Genomic DNA, 18,221 nt, shown 5'->3' with positions numbered 1-18,221 from the left:
AAAATCTTGGAGAAAAAACTTAAAAAATTAACAGACTATTAGTGAGTATTCAAATGGCCTAATATATGTGTAATTGGCTCCAAAAAACAGTGGAAAAAATAGAAAAATATTTGAAGGAAGAATGGTTGAAATGTTTCTAAACTTAATGAAACAATAAACCCATAGATCCAAGAAGTTCAATTAGAGCTAAACAAAAGAAACATGAAGAAAACTACTTCAAGGCACATCATAAGCAAATTGCACAAATCAGTGAAAAGAGAAACTCCTAAAAGCAGTTAGAGGGGAAAAAAAGACATGTTTGGTACAAGGGAAAGAAAAAAGAGAAGGATGACATCAATTTTTTAGAAACAATGTAAGCAAAGAAGACAGTAGGGGACCAGGCACAGTGGCTTATGCCTGTAATCCCAGCACTTTGGAAGGCCAAGGCAGAGGGATCGCTTGAGGCCAGGAGTTTGAGACCAGCCTGGTCAACACAGTAAAACTCTGTCTCTACCAAAACTACAAAAATTAGCCAGGTATGGTGACGCGTGCCTCTAATCCCAGCTACTTGGGAGGCTGAGGTACAAGAATCACTTGAACTCGGGAGGCAGAGGTTGCAGTGAGCCACGATAGTGCCAGTGCACTCTAGCCTGAGTGACAGAGTTAGACTCTGTTTCAAAAAAAAAAAAAAAAAAAAACAGTGTGGGGACATCTTTAAAGCATTGACATGGGCAACCCCCTTTGGGTCCCCTCCCATTTTATGGGAGCTCTTTTTTCACTCTATTAAATCTTGCAACTGCACACTCTTCTGGTCCGTGTTTGTTACGGCTCAAGCTGAGCTTTCACTCGGCATCCACCACTGCTGTTTGGCGCCATCGCAGACCTGCCGCTGACTTCCATCCCTCTGGATCCAGCAGGCTGTCTGCTGCGCTCCTGATCCAGCGAGGTGCCTGTTGCCACTCCCAACTGGGCTAAAGGCTCACCATTGTTCCTGTGTGGCTAAGTGCCCAGGTTCATTCTAATCGAGCTGAACACTAGTCGTTGGGTTCCACGGCTCTCTTCCGTGACCCACGGCTTCTAATAGAGCTATAACACTCACCACATAGCCCAAGATTCCATCCTTGGAATCCATGAGGCCAAGAACCCCAGGTCAGAGAACAAGAGGCTTGCCACCATCTTGGAAGCAGCCCACCACCATCTTGGGAGCTCTAAGAACAAGGAGCCCCCGCCACCCCCGGTAACATTTTAGCGACCATGAAGGGACCTCCAAAGTAGTAATATTGGACCGCTTTAGCTTGCTATCCTCCCTTAGAATCGGAGGAAAATACCAGGCACCTGTCGGCTGGTTAAAAATGATTAGCATGGCTGCTGGACTTAAGACGCACGTATGAGGCTGTCTGGGAAAGGGCTTTCTAACAACCCAACCCTTCTGGGTTGGGAGCATTGTTCTGCCTGGAACCAGCTTCCGCTTTCAATTTTCCTGGGGAAGCCGAGGGCCAACTAGAGGCAGAAAGCTGTTGTCCCGAACTCCCAGCATTAGCCAGTTGAGATCATGGTGCAGCCAGAAGTCTCTACTCAACAGTTGCCCATGCATGCACCCCTACCTTTCCTTCTGACCCATACATCCTGGGTCCCAACCACAACTTTCTTGAAAGTGTAGCCCCAAAATTCTCCTTACCTCTGAATCTACTTCCTCCAATCCCTGCCTCCTAGGTACTAATGGTTCAGACTTTCATTTCCTCTCCCAAGTATTAGAGCAAGTTGTATCTCCAAAGGGATCTAAGGAAGCTCTACACTGTGTCCTTAGGCATCTAGGCTATGAACCCAGGGAGTCTTGTCCCTGGTGTCCCTCCGAATTTAGGCATATAGCTCTCGACATGGGCAGTTATGTGGGACCCGTTCCCCACCACCCTTGCCAGGGCCCCAAGTTTGTAAATGGCTATGAGGATTGCTCTCCCATTGTGTAAGATGCTCTCTTCCCCCAATTTCTACCCAACTTACCCCTCTGCAATACAATCTCCAAGTCTTAGCTCCTTGGCCAGGGCCTTAGAACTGATGACCCAGTACTTTAACAACTGGAACTGGGTCTACAACAACATAACAGATCAGGATGAAAGCGACTTGAGTAAGTCAAGGAGAGAAGAGACAGAGAGAAAAGAGAGGGAGAGAGAAAAGAGAGATAGAAGTAGTAAAGAAAAAACAGTGTGCCCTATTCCTTTAAAAGCCAGGGTAAATTTAAAACCTATAATTGATAATTGAAGAGCTTCTCCATGACCCTATAACGCTTCAACACTACCTTGTTGTCAGTGTAAACAAGGGCGTTGCCTGAAAACACTGAGACCACTGACAACCAGTAACCTTCCTATCAAAAATCCTTAACCCAGGAACCCGCGGATGACCCAAATGCATTCAATCTGTAGCAGCAACTGCTTTGCTAACAGAAGAAAGTAGAAAAGTAACTTTTAGAGGAAACCTCATTGTGAGCACACCTCGCCAGTTCAGAATTATTCTAAGTCAAAAAAGCAAAAAGGTAGCTTACTAACTCAAAAATCTTGAAGTATAGGGCTAGTCGGTTAAAAAAAAAAAAACATAACATTAACCACTGAAAATTCCCTTAACCCAGCAGATTTCCTAACAGGGGATTTAAATATCAATTACCATACAAAGGTCCAGCCAGACCTAGAAGGAACTCCCTTCAGGACAGGACAATAGATGGTTCCTCCCAGGTGATTGAGGGGAAAAAAAAACACAATGGGTATTCAGTAATTGATAGGGAGACTCTTGTGGAAACAGAGTTAGGAAAATTGCCTAATAATTGATCTGCTCAAACGTGGGAGCTGTTTGCACTCAGCCAAGCCTTAAAGTACTTACAGAATCAAAAAAAATTCTATCTCAATCCTGACTCAAAAGGTTACCTACACCATCTGAAATGAATTTCCATAAGAACTGTTGTTTATAGGAATGCATCTTAATGGGGCAGCTGGGTTGTTATGAAATACTCAGGAACCCAGCCCAGCTCTAGGACTCACCGCTGAGCACAAAGGCAATGTTGGGCACGCTGGTAAAGGACCGCTAGAATCCAGCAGCCTGGACCCCTTTCTTTGTGGTCAAGAAAGGCAGGAAAACAGGTGCAGGACTGCTGCATTGGTGAGCGTAACTAATCCAATAAGCAGAAGTCCATGGGTGATTACGCACACTGGAAAGGAATAAGTATTAGGACCATAGAGGATGCTCTAGGACTAATGCTCATCGGAAAATGACTAGGGGTGCTGACATCCCTATGTGTTTTTTTTTTTTTTTCAGATGGGAAACATTCCCCGCAAGGCATAAACGCCCCTAAGATGTATTCTGGAGAATTCGGCCCAGTCAGAGTGTATGTACCTTTTTCCCTGTCAGACTCAAAGCAAATTAAAATAGACCTAGGTAAATTATCAGATAACCCTGATGGCTATATTGATGTTTAACAAGGGTTAGGACAATCCTTTGATCTGACATGGAGAGATATAACGTTACTGCTAGATCAGACACTAACCCCAAATGACAGAAGTGCCATCATAACTGCAGCCCTAGAGTTTGGCGATCTCTGGTATCTCATTCAGGTCAATGATAGGATGACAATAGAGGAAAGAGAACAATTCCCCACAGACCAGCAGGCAGTTCCTAGCATAGACCCTCACTGGGACGCAGAATCAGAACATGGAGATTGGTGCCGCAGACATTTACTAACTTGTGTGCTAGAAGGACTAAGGAAAACTAGGAAGAAGCCTATAAATTATTAAATGATGTCCACTATAACACAGGGAAAGGAAGAAAATCCTACTGCCTTTCTGGAGAGACTAAGGGAGGCATTGAGGAAGCATACCTCCCTGTCACCTGACTCTATTGAAGGCCAACTAATCTTAAAGGATAAGTTTATCACTCAGTCAGCTGCAGACACTAGAAAAAAAAAACTTCAAAAGTCTGCCGTAGGCCCGGAGCAAAACTTAGAAACCCTATTGAACTTAGCAACCTTGGTTTTTTATAATAGAGATCAGGAGGAGCAGGCAGAACAGGACAAACGAGATAAGAAAAAGGCCACTGCTTTAGTCATGACCCTCAGGCAAGCGGACTTTGGAGGCTCTGGAACACGGAACGGCTGGGCAAATGAAATGCCTAATAGGGCTTGCTTCCAGTGCGGTCGACAAGGACACTTTAAAAAAGAGTGTCTGAATAGAAATAAGCCACCCCCTCATCCATGCCCCTTATGTCAAGGGAATCACTGGAAGGCCCACTGCCCCAGGGGACGAAGGTCCTCTGAGTCAGAAGCCACTAACCAGATGATCCAGCAGCAGGACTGAGGGGGCCTGGGGCAAGTGCCAGCCCATGCCATCACCCTCACAGAGCCCCAGGTATGCTTGACCATTGAAGGCCAGGAGGTTAACTGTCTCCTGGACGCTGGCACGGCCTTCTCAGTCTTACGCTTCTGTCCTGGACAACTGTCTTCCAGATCTGTCGCTATCCGAGGGGTCCTAGGACAGGCAGTCACTAGATACTTCTCCCAGCTGCCAAGCTGTGACTGGGGACCTTTACTCTTTTCACATGCCTTTCTAATTATGCCTGAAAGCCCCACTCCTTTGTTAGGGAGAGACATCCTAGCAAAAGCAAGGGCCATTATACACTAGAATTAGGAGAAGGAAAATGGGTAAATATATATACAGACTCTAAGTATGCTTACCTAGTCCTCCATGCTCACGCAGCAATATGGAGAGAAAGGGAATTCCTCCTGTACAGAAACCTAAAGAGGTGGCAGTCTTACACAGCTGGGGTCATCAGAAAAGAAAGGAAAGGGAAATAGAAGGGAACCGCCAAGTGGATATTGAAGCCGAAAGAGCCACAAGGCGGGACCCTCCATTAGAAATGCTTATAGAAGGATCCCTAGTATGGGGTAATCCCCTCTGGGAAACCAAGCCCCACTACTCAGCAGGAGAAATAGATGGGTTTCACTCGCATCCGCCTCTGTGAGAAGAGATCACCAAACAGGCTTGGTGTGAGCAACAAGGCTATTTATTTCACCTGGGTGCAGGCGGGCTGAATCCAAAAAGAGAGTCAGCAAAGGGAGATGGGGTGGGGCCGTTTTATAAGATTTGGGTAGGTAAAGGAAAATTACAGTCAAAGGGGGGTTGTTCTCCGGTGGGCAGGGGTGGGGGTCACAAGGTGCTCAGTGGGGGAGCTTTTGAGCCAGGAGGAGCCAGGAGGAGCCAGGAGAAGGAATTTCACAAGGTAATGTCATCAGTTAAGGCAGAGACAGGCCATTTTCACTTCTTTTGTGGTGGAATGTCATCAGTTAAGGCAGGAACAGGCCATTTTCACTTCTTCTGTGATTCTTCACTTGCTTCAGGCCATCTGGATGTATACGTGCAGCTCACAGGAGATATGATGGCTTAGCTTGGGCTCAGAGGCCTGACAATGGGGAACCTCATGAGGACATAGTTTCCTCCCCTCAGGATGGTTAGCCACCAAAGAAGGAAAAATACCTTTGCCTGCAGCTAACCAATGGAAATTACTTAAAACTCTTCACCAGACCTTTCACTTAGGCATTGATAGCACTCATCAGATGGCCAAATCTTTATTTACTGGACCAGGCCTTTTCAAAACTAACAAGCAGATAGTCAGGGCCTGTGAAGTGTGCCAAAGAAATAATCCCCTGCACTGCAGGCCATACATTTCAATCCCTGTATCTTTAACCTCCTTGTTAAGTTTGTCTCTTCCAGAATTGAAGCTGTAAAACTACAAATGATTCTTCAAATGGAGCCCCAGGTGCAGTCCATGACTAAGATCTACCGCAGACCCCTGGACCAGCCTGCTAGCCCATGCTTCGATGTTGATGACATAAAAGGCACCCCTCATGATGAAATCTCAACTGCATGACCCCTACTGCGCCCTAGTTCAGAAGGAAGCAGTTAGAGCAGTCGTTGGCCCGCCTCCCCAACAGCACTTGGGTTTTCCTGTTGAGAGGAGGGACTGAGAGACAGGACTAGCTGGGTTTCCTAGGCCGGCTAAGAATCCCTAAGCCTAGCTGGGAAGGTGACTGTATCCACCTTTAAACACAGGGCTTGCAACTTAGCTCACACCCGACCAATCAGGTAGTAAAGAGAGCTCACTAAAATGCTAATTAGGCAAAAACAGGAGGTAAAGAAATAGCTAATATCTATCACCTGAGAGTACAGGGGGAGGGACAATGATTGGGATATAAACCCAGGTATTCAAGCCGGCAACGGCAACCCCCTTTGGGTCTCCTCCCATTTTATGGGAGCTCTGTTTTCACTCTATTAAATCTTGCAACTGCAAAAAAAAAAAAAGTTGACATAAAATATTCTTTCAATCTACAATTATATACCCCGCAGAAATATCTTTCTAAAGCAAAGGAGACAGTGATGTCAACAAAATGGCAGACTAGAAAACTCGAAGGATTGTTCTTCACTTCAGAACATTGAAAAAACAAGCAGGAACTGTCTGAACAAACTTTGTTGGTGCTCTGGAAAACAACCCAGTGTTAATAGCAACCAAGCAAATGCCCAATCAAGAAAAAGACATCTTGGCTGGACATGGTGGCTCATGCCTGTAATCCTAGCACTTTGGGAGGCCAATATGGGAGGATCACTTGAGGCCAGGAGTTCAAGATCAGCCTGGTCAACATAGTGAGACCCTATCTCATTTTAAAAAAGAAAAGAAAAGAAATGAAATCTTCAAAGTGGTTGAAAAGTTTTGTAGTGATTTTATCTTTGCCCAGCATGACCCCACCCACACCCACTGCTGCAGTGGCAGTCTCAGTCTTGAAACTGCAGAAGCTGGATTCCCAGTTCTCTCTCTCTCAAAGCAGGGGGACAGAGCAGAGTTTATTTACAAATTATTATGTACACCTGTTCTAACTTCTCCACGGGATATCTGAAGGGTGAACACAAGGTGCTTCTCTCTGTCTTTCCTAACTTGGAACTCAGGAAGAAAAATGGTGGGTATCACTCATAAAAACTGCCAGGTGACTACAGACCCATGGATGCCTAAGGCAAGAGATTCTGGGTAGAGACGTACGATAGACCATCAAAGGCCTAAAGGAGAATCTGGGGTGAGATTTTTTTGGGAACTTAGGACATGCAAAAGCAGCCATGTATACCAAGGAATTTAGAAAGCCACAAACACACCCAGGCAAAATCTATGCTTAGAAAAGACTTGAGAAGATACTAAGTGTTCACTTAAGGCTGACCCTAGGCTCAGGGTGAGCCTTGCTAAGTGCTGAAAGTGCGTCCCAGCATAGAGCTAACTTGCAAAGATTGGGAGAGGTGGTTGGTTTTTGGTTTTGTTGTTTATTTTGAGTTTTATTTGTTTGTTTCAGCTCCAAGTATTAAATGAACTCTCTGTCAAAACATATAAATTTAGTTTTGTGAGAGTTTTTATTATGAATGAATGCTGATTTTTACGGATATTTTTTCTGTGTCTACTGAGATAATCATGTGGGTTCTTCTCCCCTTTATGCTATTTGTTTGGTGTGAGTCATTATTTTTTACAATGATTTAATTAAGATATAATTCACACATACCATAAAGTTCACTCTTTTTTATTTGTGGTAAAATATACACAACATAACATTTATCATCTTATCCATTTTTAAGTGTACAGTTTTATGGCATTAAGGAAATTCACATTGTTGTGCAACGATTACCACTATCCATCTCCAGAACATTTTCATCTTCCCCAGCTAAAACTCTATACTCGTTAAACATTAAGTCCCCATTCCTTCCTCCCCACAGCCCCTGGAAGTCACCATTCTGCTGTCTCTATAAATCTAATTACTCTGTGAACCTCATATAAGTTGAATATCATACAATATTTACTCTTTCCTGACTGGCTTCTTTCACTTAGCTTACTATCTTCAACGTTCATCCATGTTGTAGCATGTGTCAGAATTTCCTTCCTCTTTAAGGCTGAATAATATTCCATTGTACATATATACCACATTTTGTTTTATCCATTCATCTATTGATGAACATTTAGTTCCTTTCTGTCTTTTGGCTATTGTGAATAGTGCTGCTATGAACATTTATGTACAGGTTTTTATTTAAAGACGTGCTTCAATTCTTCTGGCTATGTAACTAACAGTGGAATTGCTGGGTCATATGGTAATTCTATGTTTAACTTTTTGAGGAACTGCCAAACTGTTTTGCAAAGCAGCTGTACCATTTTACATTCCCATCAGCTGCCTTAATAAAATAGCATAGACTAGGTGGTGTAAACAACAGAAATACAGTTCTGGAGACTGAAAGTCTAAGATCAAGGTGCCAGCAAGGTTGGTGTCTGGTGAGGGTTGTCTCCTTGGATTGCAGATGGCCACCTTCTCAATGTGTGCTCTCATGACCTATTCTTTGTGCATGCATGCAGAAAGAATGCAATTGAGCTCTTTGGTGTTTCTTCCTATTAAGGACACTAATCCTATCAGATTGGAGCCCCACCCTTTTGACCTCATTTAACATTAATTATTTATTTAGAGGTCCCATCTAATAAAAATACAGCTGGGATTCAGAGCTTCAACGTATGAATTTTAGAATTTAGAATAATTGGAACCCTCATTCACAGCTGAATTATGAACTGAATGTTTATAATTCAGCCATGAATGAGGGTTCCAATTATTCTACCTCCTTTCCAACCCTTGTTGTTGCCTGTCTTTTAGATTATATCCATCCTAGTGGGTGTGAAGTGGTATCTTGTGGTTATAATTTGAATTTCCCTAATGACTAATGATGTTGAACATCTTTTCATGTGCTTATTGGCAACTTATAAACCTTCTTAGGAGAAATGTATATTTGAATCCTTTGCCTATTTTTAAATTGAGTTATTTGTCCTTTCATTGTTGAGTTGCAAGTGTTCTTTATATATTCAGGATATACATCTCTTTTTTTTTTTTTTTTTTTTTTTGAGACAGAGTCTCACTCTGTCACCAGGCTAGAGTGCTGTGGCGCGATCTCGGCTCACTGCAACCTCCAACTCCCTGGTTGAAGGGATTCTTCTGCCTCTGCCTCCCGAGTAGCTAGGATTACAGGCATGCTCCACCACACCCAGCCAATTTTTTTGCAGGATATACATCTCTTTTTATCTAGCGTGACAACCTTTGTCTTTTTACTGGAATGATTAATCCATTTACATTTACTGAATTATTTACTCCTGGATAAACAAGAAACTTCCTGAACTTGCACTGTATTCTGCAAGCCACAGAAAGCAAAATGTAGAAATCATACTGGCTCAAGATGTTTAAGCACAACCTCTGACCAATCAATTGGCTTAGTACAAAGCTACGTTGATCCAGGGGTGCCTTGTTGAAAGTCAGGCTTCAACATTTAAAAAAGTATAATATTTGAAAAGCAACTGAGCAGAGACATTAGTGCTCAAACACTACAGGAGAAACACAATCTATAGAATTAATTCAGGCAAATTGCTAAACAAACACACAGTGATAATAACCACCTCTGGGAGAGGGGTACATTAGAATCCAGAGTTTCTGAAATCTATGATCTGAAATATCCAGTTTCAACAAAAACATACAAAATATGCAAGTAAACAAGAAAGTTATCTCATATGGAGGAAAAAAGCCAATAGAAACTGTCTCTGGCGAGGCCTAGATATTGAACTTAGCAGATAAATGCAGTATGTGCTGCATAGCAAGGTTTTGGCCAAAGTCAAACCACATATCCAACTGTGTTCTGATAAGATTGTAATACAGTATTTTTACTGTCATTTTTCTATGTATAGGTATATAAATACTTGCCATTGTGTTACAATTGTCTTTAGTATTCAGTAGAGTACACATGCTGTACAGGTTTCTATAGGAGCAATAGGCCTAGGAGCAATAGGCTATACCATATAGCCCAAGTGTGTAGTCGGCTATGCCATCTAGGTTTGTGTAAGTACACTCTATGATGTTCTCACAATGATGGAATCGCCTAACAATGCATTTCTTAGAATGTATACCTATCGTTAAGTGACACATGACTGTACTTCATTATAGAAAAGCATCTATTTGTAGGCTGGGTGCGGTGGCTCATGCCTATAATCCCAGCACTTTGGGAGGCTGAGGCAGGTGGATCACCTGGAGTCAGGAGTTCGAGAGCAGCCTGACGGATATGGAGAAACCCCAGCCCCACTAAAAATACAAAATTAGCCAGGTGTGGTGGCATATGCCTGTAATCCCAGCTCCTCGGGAGGCTGAGGCAGGAGAATCGCTTGAACCTGGGAGGTGGAGGTTGTGGTGAGGCAAGATTGCACCACTGCACTCCAGCCTGGGCAACAAGGGTGAAACTCCATCTCAAAAAAAAAGAAAAAAAGGAAAAGCATCTATTTGCAAATATGTTTGGAAAACTAAAGAACACCACATTGTATATTTTTGAATTTAAAATTAAACAGAGAATATCAATTAAGAGATAGAAGTGATTAAAATAACTGAATGGAATTTCTGGAGTTGAAAAAGTACAATAACTGGAATGAAAAACTCACTAGAGGGCCTCAATAGTAGCTGTGAGCTGAGCGAAGAAGAATTAGCAAACTTGAAGATAGATCGTTAGAGATAATCTAGTACGAAGTATGGATGAAAAAATTGGCGAATTACACATTTTTATGATGAGAAACTATGTTTGTTAAAACAAGCCATTACTACTTGTGGAGTTAAATCAGCAGCCTGCATCCCCTTGAACTGCTCAGACTGTGGTATAATTGGATTTTGATTTTTAAGCCCCAGCTGATGGCCCTTTAATTTTAAGTCATGTGGGGCCGGGCCTTGGAGCTTGCTTCCAGGAAAGGCATTCTGTTCCTTTTCCGGAGGTTTCTTGTAGAGTCTCTAAATAGCATCTACAGGTGTGGCTGCTCTGCTTCACTATGCTACGAGTGGACTTCAACAAAATGTGCAAGTCAGAGTATTCTGAAGAGTATTCTTTAAAAGAAAATGATGGCCGGGTGCGGTGGCTCACGCCTATAATCCCAGCACTTTGGGAGGCCGAGGCAGGCAGATCACGAGGTCAGGAGTTCGAGACCAGCCTGGCCAATATGGTGAAACCCCGACTCTACTAAAAATACAAAAATCAGCTGGGCGTAGTGGTGTATGCCTGTAGTCCCAGCTACTTGGGAGGCTGAGGCAGAAGAATCGCTTGAACCTAGGAGGCAGAGGTTGCAGTGAGCCGAGATCGTGCCTCTACACTCCAGCCTGGGCGACAGAGCGAGACTCCGTCTCAAAAAAAAAAAAAAGAAGAAGACTATAGTTAAAAGAAAATGATTCATCCAAAGCCACCTGTTCCCTCCTTTGGACTGTTATTCAAGACAGCAAGGACTAGACTGCCTTTCTACACTTGATCTTAGCCAAAAGGCCGAGAAGCGATAAGGCCTAGACTGCCTTTCTTTGCAAGATCCCAATGCCCAGAACAGGGCCTTCCTCTCAGTGAATATTTGCAAATGGATGAGTCGGTTATAGGTGACCTCATATGATTGTTGTTCGAAAACACTTTCTTCATTAGAATGTTTAAGTGTATAGTCTCAATAAATCTATTAATTAAAAATTATTGTGTCCTTAAGGAATAGAAAGAGTTAATAGATATAATTCTCTGGTTTCTCTTTCATATATCTATCCATGGAATCCCATTTAAATAAGAGAGATTGTATGTAAAAATATTCTAAAATAGTGGTCCACAGGTTACAGTTTCTAGAAGTAATTATTACATTTATTTATTTTGAGACAGGGTCTCTGTTGCCCAGGCTGAAGTGTAGTGGCATGATTATGACTCACTGCTGCCTCGACCTCTGTGGCTCAAGTGATCCTCCCACCTCAGCCTCTGAAGTTGCTGAGACTGCAGGCATGTGGCACCATGCCCAGCTAATTTTTGTGTTTTTTGTAGAGATGGGATTGCACCATGTTGCCCAGACTGGTCTTGAACTCCTGGGCTCAAGCAATCCTCCCACCTCTGCCTTCCAAAGTGCTGATATTACAGGCATGAGCCACCATGCCCAGAATTATTGCATTTAAATAACAAAAAATTAAGTAATTATATATGCCTTTTGAAGTTAAATAGAATGGGAGTTTTGCTGCTATTCTCACTTAGAGCTTTAAAAGAAAGAAATAAAATCTAAGGATAGGAACATTGTGCATCATTGAAACATTTATTAAAGAAAACAAAACTTCCCGTTTTCTCATTTGTCACTCAGTTACTAAACATCTTTAGAGAAGTTAAGTTGCTGTTGTAGCTAGTTTATTATTGGGTCAGTTACTTTCCCACGGACTCAGCAGAAGTTCCAACTTGCTTTTGCCATTGACCAGGAAAAGTTACAAAAGTCTTGACTTTCATGAATCAGAACTGGTCTGGCTAGAATCAGCCTGCTCTGTAAAAGAAGAGACTGTGGTTTGGCCCATTTCCCAGGTGGGGAACCTCTGCTAGGTCTGGCAGACATGGAGGCAGAGAGGGAATATCCCCTTCCTGGGATAGCATTCTGACCCACCACATGTCCCCAAATGCTCCTGGTAAAGCAAGCCACCATTGCTTGTCATAACCCACATATTGGGGAGAGGCGCACTGAGGCTTGTATCATCAGTAGCTAAACCCCAGGATAGACAAGAGGAAGGTAGTTCCAGCTCCTGAGCCCAGTGGCTGTTTGAGGTGAGGACTGAGAGCCTCCTCCTTCACTCTGAACTTCCCCAACTGTGCATTTCTGGCTAAGGTGAAATACTATCTCTTTCTCTTTTCAAATTATGAATGACTGTGTTATTTTGGAGGGAGTTGATGAAACAATTAGGGAAAATGTTTTTTTCTTTTTTTTTTTTGAGATGGAGTCTTGCTCTGTTGCCCCATCTAGAGTGCCATTGTGTGATTACAGCCCAGTGCAGCCTTGAGCTTTGAGGCTCAAGTGATCCTCCCACCTCAGCTTCCTGAGCAGCTGGGACCACAACTGCATGCCACCATCCCTGGCTAATTTCTTTTTTATTTTTTATAGAGACAGGGTCTCCCTATGTTGCCCGGGCTGGTCTTGTACTACTAGGTTCAAGCAATCCTCTCTCCTCGGCCACCAAAAGTGTTGGGATTACAGGCGTGAGCCACCACGCCTGGCTGAAAATATTTCGAATATGACAAATGCTGCTGGGTTTGCACTGCATAAGGAATGATGCCACAAATTGAGAACAGCCTCTTGTGAGTGTAACATTCTTTCAAAGACCTTGCCTCCTCCCCTTCTTACACAGGGTGTTGCAGAAAAAGGCATTGGTATGTTTACTGAACACTTGAGAAAACTGGGGCTCAAGGAAAGTCAAGTGACCTGCCCACGATTGCCCAAGGACATCTGGCAGGGTGAGCTCCTATCCAGCCCACCTCTGACCATATGGCCTGGCTCACAATGAAGAGTGCTTCGGTGTTTTCTTTTTTTTTTTTTTCAAGAGTTGCCCTGATGCTTGATTCTCATTTCTACTCATTAAGAAAAGCAACAGAAAGGAAAAAACAACAACAACACAAAAGAAAGAAAATCCTCACAAGGGAGGGCAAGTCTCAACGTGCCAGTCACGAGTGCTTCTGGCATGTCTGTTTCCTTGTCCTTTCGACCTCCTGATCCTGAGCCCCAGCATGGTTAAGACAATTAACCCGACTTGTTTCTTCCTGTTTCCTCTCTCCCTCTTTTTGCCTATAAGAGCCACTTACAAAAGTAATTTGAGTTTCTATGAAAGAGAATTTGAAACGCTGTTTTCAGTTTATGCTCAGAAGACAGTATGAGAGTTTGCCAATGATTGGATCATCTGAAAGTTAGTTCTTTCCAAATTTTCAAATATTCAGATGTGGCTAAGAACACCAACATTCTCAGCGCGGAGATTTAAATGTGAAGAACAATGGTAACCCAGCTTCATTCTCATTCATCACACCACTTTTAACCAACACTTGGGTGCATCGTGCTGTGTGCTGAAGTGAATTTCTCTGCTACGTTTCTTGATGTCTCAAGAAAAGCCAGAAGCCACAGCTGGCTCAGCTTTCTACACTCTCCTGCGGCAGAACTGGCCCAGGTTCCCCAGCCCTGCTCAGACCACACAGAAGACACTGGACAGGATTTAGAGGGCTGTGGGGCGTTTGATGAACTATTCATTGTACATTTTTTACATTATGCTGTTAAAATTAGAAATATAAAATACAAAGTACTGTATATGAGCATAGATATTTAATATTAAGTTTATATTAAACTTCCAAATAACATTTTTCAATGTTTATAATTATTTATTTTGCTCATAGATATGAGCATACCTTTCTATATTGGGGTGGGTTTTTTTTGTTTGAACTTGTCACCATCAGGTTCTGATCAAGACTTTAATGATCAGTTCTTCAACTTCCTGCTACTTACCATAGATAAGAAACTGTTTATACAAGTAGGTGATAAATTTTTTTATTTTTTAATGACCAAAAATTTTCAACAGTGTAAGTTATCTTTATAGGAGCTACAGCTTTTTTTCTTTCACGAATAAAATGTAATGGTGGCATTTTACAGATTCTTTTCAAACCCTCAGAACTTTTTTTTTTAATTTTTAGAGACACAGTCTCCCTCTGTCACCCAGGCTAGAGTGCAGTGGCACAATCACAGCTCATTGTAACCTCAAACTCCTGGGCTCAAGTGATCCTCCTGCCTCAGCCTCCAGAGTAGCTAGGACTACAGGCACACACCACCATTTCTGGCTAATTTTTTCTTGTAGATATAGGGTCTCACTATGTTGTCCAGGCTGGTCTTGAACTCCTGAGCTCAAGTGATCCTCCTGCCTTGCCTCCTGAAGTGTTGGGATTACAGTTGTGAATCCCCACATCTGGCCAGAACTTTTTCATATGGAGCATTTCACAGTAACAGAGGAGCTGGCTCACCCTGGAGATTGGGTGCCTGGGTGGGCAGCTGGGACCAGAACCTGGGTGAGAGCCACACTGTTGGACCCCATGTAGATTCTGATTCTTGAAGGCTGTGGGAGAGGCCTAGGCGAGGCTGCTCACTGGTGGGGAGTAAACAGGCCTGAAGATGCCAGTGGCTCTGGGCCTGCTCAGCTGCCCCGAAGGCTGGGAAATCAACAATTCAACTGACTGCATCATTCTGCTGCCCTTACTAGCAGCATAAGTTAGCCTCTTCCTGCCTCAGTCTGCCCATCTGTGAAGTGGAGATAATAGTAGTACCTATCTGGTAGTGTTGTTATGAAAATTAAATGGGTGCCATGCCTGGCACAGAGTAAGTGATACATGTTTATTAAATAAAGTAAAAATGTTGAGAAGCTCTGGAGTAGATTTCTAATATGGTTTTGATCTGTGTCCCCACCCAAACTTCTTGTTCAGTTGTAATCTCCAGTGTTGAAGGTGGGGTCTGCAGGGAGGTGACTGGATCATGGGGGTGGATTTCTCATGAATGATTTGGCATCAGCCCCTTGGTGCTGTTCTCGTGATACTGAGTGAGTTCTTGTGAGATCTGGTTGTTGAAAAGTGTGTAGTACCTCCCCTCTCCCTCTTGCTCCTGCTCCTGCATGTGAGACATCTGCTCCCCTTTTGCCTTCTGCCATGATGGCAAGCTTCCTGAGGCCTCCCCAGAAGCTGAGCAGATGCCAGCACTGTGCCTCCTATATAACCTGCAGAATTGTGAGCCAATTAAACTTCTTTATAAATTACACAGTCCCAAGTATTTCTTTATAGCAATACAAGAATGGACTAATATAACCCCCAAATCACATGCATAGAACTAGCCAGAATCAGATGTTCTAAATTCTGGCTCCCCCACTGTTTAGATGTAGGCTACAAGCAGGTTACTCAGTCTCTCTAAGCCTGGATTTCTTGGCTCATACATGATGATGGCATTTGTACCATCTTATAATGACATACAGATTAAATAAGATGGTTCACATAAAGTTCCTGAAACAAGTACTCTACAAATGATGGCTATTATGAAGTGGCAGAGGCAGAACGTGAGCTCAGCTATGCCCTGCCCCACTGCCCATGCCTACCTCCCATGAGCTACGCCTCCCAAACAGAAAAGTGCTTCACCTGCCAGATTCTCTTCTTCAGCTGATTTTAAATCTTTCCATTCACATAGTATTTTTCAATCCTTTAATATTCTTTATTCCTTATCTACAGACCCTGGTGTGGTTTTTCCATATCTCTATAAAGCAATGCCAAGAATGGTCAGAGCAATTGCCCCAAGGACCAGGCATTAAGGGAATTCCTTTGCAAAGGCCACAAGGCCGCTGCCAACCACTGTCTTTCAAGTCTCAAGTAAGTTCAACATATCCTTCCTTATTCATATTTTATTAGGAAGCCATATCAGAAAATTAATCAGTTATAAAACTTTAAACATTGAATGAATCATTCTTATCAAGTACATCAAGACCAGAAGCCAAGTCAAATATGGCATTTCATTTTACAAATATTTTTACATTTAATAATCATGAAAAAGAAAAGAACTTGAAAAAACAACTTCAACTCTGTACAAATGTTAATATCAAGGAGCAGCTGAAGCTTAATTTTAAGATATGCAAGATAAGTGAAATGAAATAAGTAATGTTTTATTAAAATATCCTTGTCTTTTTCCATGATATACACATATTTTTTCTCTTTAAATAAATATATATTATGTATTTTTAATGACAGCTTACTTAACAACATTCATCTGGTGCTTTGAGGACATGGAGTTCACTTGGTAAGGAAGACAAATACCAAAAACATCAGGTACAATTGGATTCTCCTACAGCAGAAGAATTGGCTTGATTTTTGGAATGTCTCCCCGCACCTCTCCTCACATCAGGACTTCTGAGCCTTCTGAGGAGTCGTCAGCAAACAAAAGTTCATCGGGCAATGAGCTTCCCAAGGGCAGCATGCTCGAATGGGACCAGGAGACCCCATTCCTAACAAGTCTCTCCCCCGGTAAAACACTGTTCTTTTCAGCTGTGACTGCAGCAGAGGGGGCAGAAGTCAGATCTTCCCATTCCTCACTGCCCCCATTCAGGATGTACCGTCCTTCATGAGGTTTGCTGTCATGAATTTCTGCTGTGACCACACTGATGGCAGCGCGGGGAGTGCAGGAGGCAATTATAGAGTCAGGGTCGATGTTCAAGTCCAGCGGAGCAAGGGTGGAGCCCTGGGCCAGGCCCTCTGAGCTCTCCAGCAACTGTGTATTGACGTAAATAACGTCTGCTTGGTTCCGAACGTCAGGCAAACTTTCTAAGAGTTTTTCTAGCTGCAGCCTCAATACTGAAAAGGTGGGGCGGTCTAAGGGATCGGTTCTCCAGCAAGAGTACATTATTTCATACCTGAAAGTTAAAAAGAAGTGGATTATCTCCCAGCATAGCACCCATCTCTTTGTGCAATCCATGCCTTTGTTTTTACAGAATCTTTATCACATTTTAATCAGCATTCATTCTACTTTTTATAAAAATTATTGAGACTTTTTTGGTGGCCTAATATTTATACAACTTTTGTAAATGTTCCATGGTATTTGACAAAAAAGTGATTCTGTTTCTAGGAAGAGCACATATGTGGCAATTATATCTAACTTTGCAGATAAGGAGTATTTAGGTCTCTTTCTTTATATAGCGGCTGGCAAACTATGGCCCATGAGCCAAATCCAGCCCACTGTCTACTTTGTAAATAAAGTTTTATTGGAACACAGCTATCCTTATTTGTTTACACGTTATCTATGACTTCTTATGTCACATTGGCAGAGTTAAGCAGGTGCTAAAAGGCCTGCAAAGCCAAAAATATTTGCTATTTGCCACTTTATAGGAAAAGTTTGCTGACCTCTGTCCTATGCCATCAAACTGAGTTGTTACCAGGACAGCTGAGTTAGTTGGGGCCCTGGGGCTAGGGCTAAGAAGGTCAGGAGCAGGGGTGAGGGCAGGGGGTAGTTGTGTGCTGTGTATCACTCCATCTAGTCTTCTCAACAGCCCTGTCATTGTCACTTTGTAACGAAGATGACAGTGGGCTCAGGGACATTACAGAACGTGCCATGGCCATGTGGGTAGCCAGGGATTCAGATTCAGAATGGACAACTCCTGCGTCCAAGTGCTCCTCACAACCCCTTCCACTTTGTTTTAGAGGGCAACTCTCTTCTGGGTGGTTTTTTCATCCCAGTGTCTAATATAGTTAAGAATCCCAATGGAGGGACATTTAATGGAGCACAGTAAGACAGATGACAATTAGGAATCAATAGGCTGAGATGAAGAGTGAGTTATACCATCATTTCATTAA

At 42.8% G+C, this 18,221-nt stretch overlaps 1 protein-coding gene across 2 annotated transcripts in view; it reads right to left on the bottom strand.

Moving 5' to 3' along the window:
* Nucleotides 1–14,453: 14,453 nt before the first annotated feature.
* The window catches only part of MERTK (MER proto-oncogene, tyrosine kinase), a 133,567-nt gene continuing 129,799 nt past the window's right edge, over nt 14,454–18,221 (bottom strand). For both annotated transcript variants that reach the window (XM_031008269.3, XM_055378291.2), the window contains exon 19: nt 14,454–17,284. In XM_031008269.3, the coding sequence (XP_030864129.1) occupies nt 16,771–17,284 (514 nt within the window). In that variant the 3' untranslated portion in view covers nt 14,454–16,770. The remainder of the gene's footprint in view (nt 17,285–18,221) is intronic.

Source organism: Gorilla gorilla, chromosome 12 (assembly GCF_029281585.2).
Source record: "Gorilla gorilla gorilla isolate KB3781 chromosome 12, NHGRI_mGorGor1-v2.1_pri, whole genome shotgun sequence".
NCBI classification, from domain to species: Eukaryota; Metazoa; Chordata; class Mammalia; order Primates; family Hominidae; genus Gorilla; species Gorilla gorilla.
Note: the sequence above shows the minus strand (reverse complement) of the source record. Positions and strands in the feature narration are given on the sequence as shown.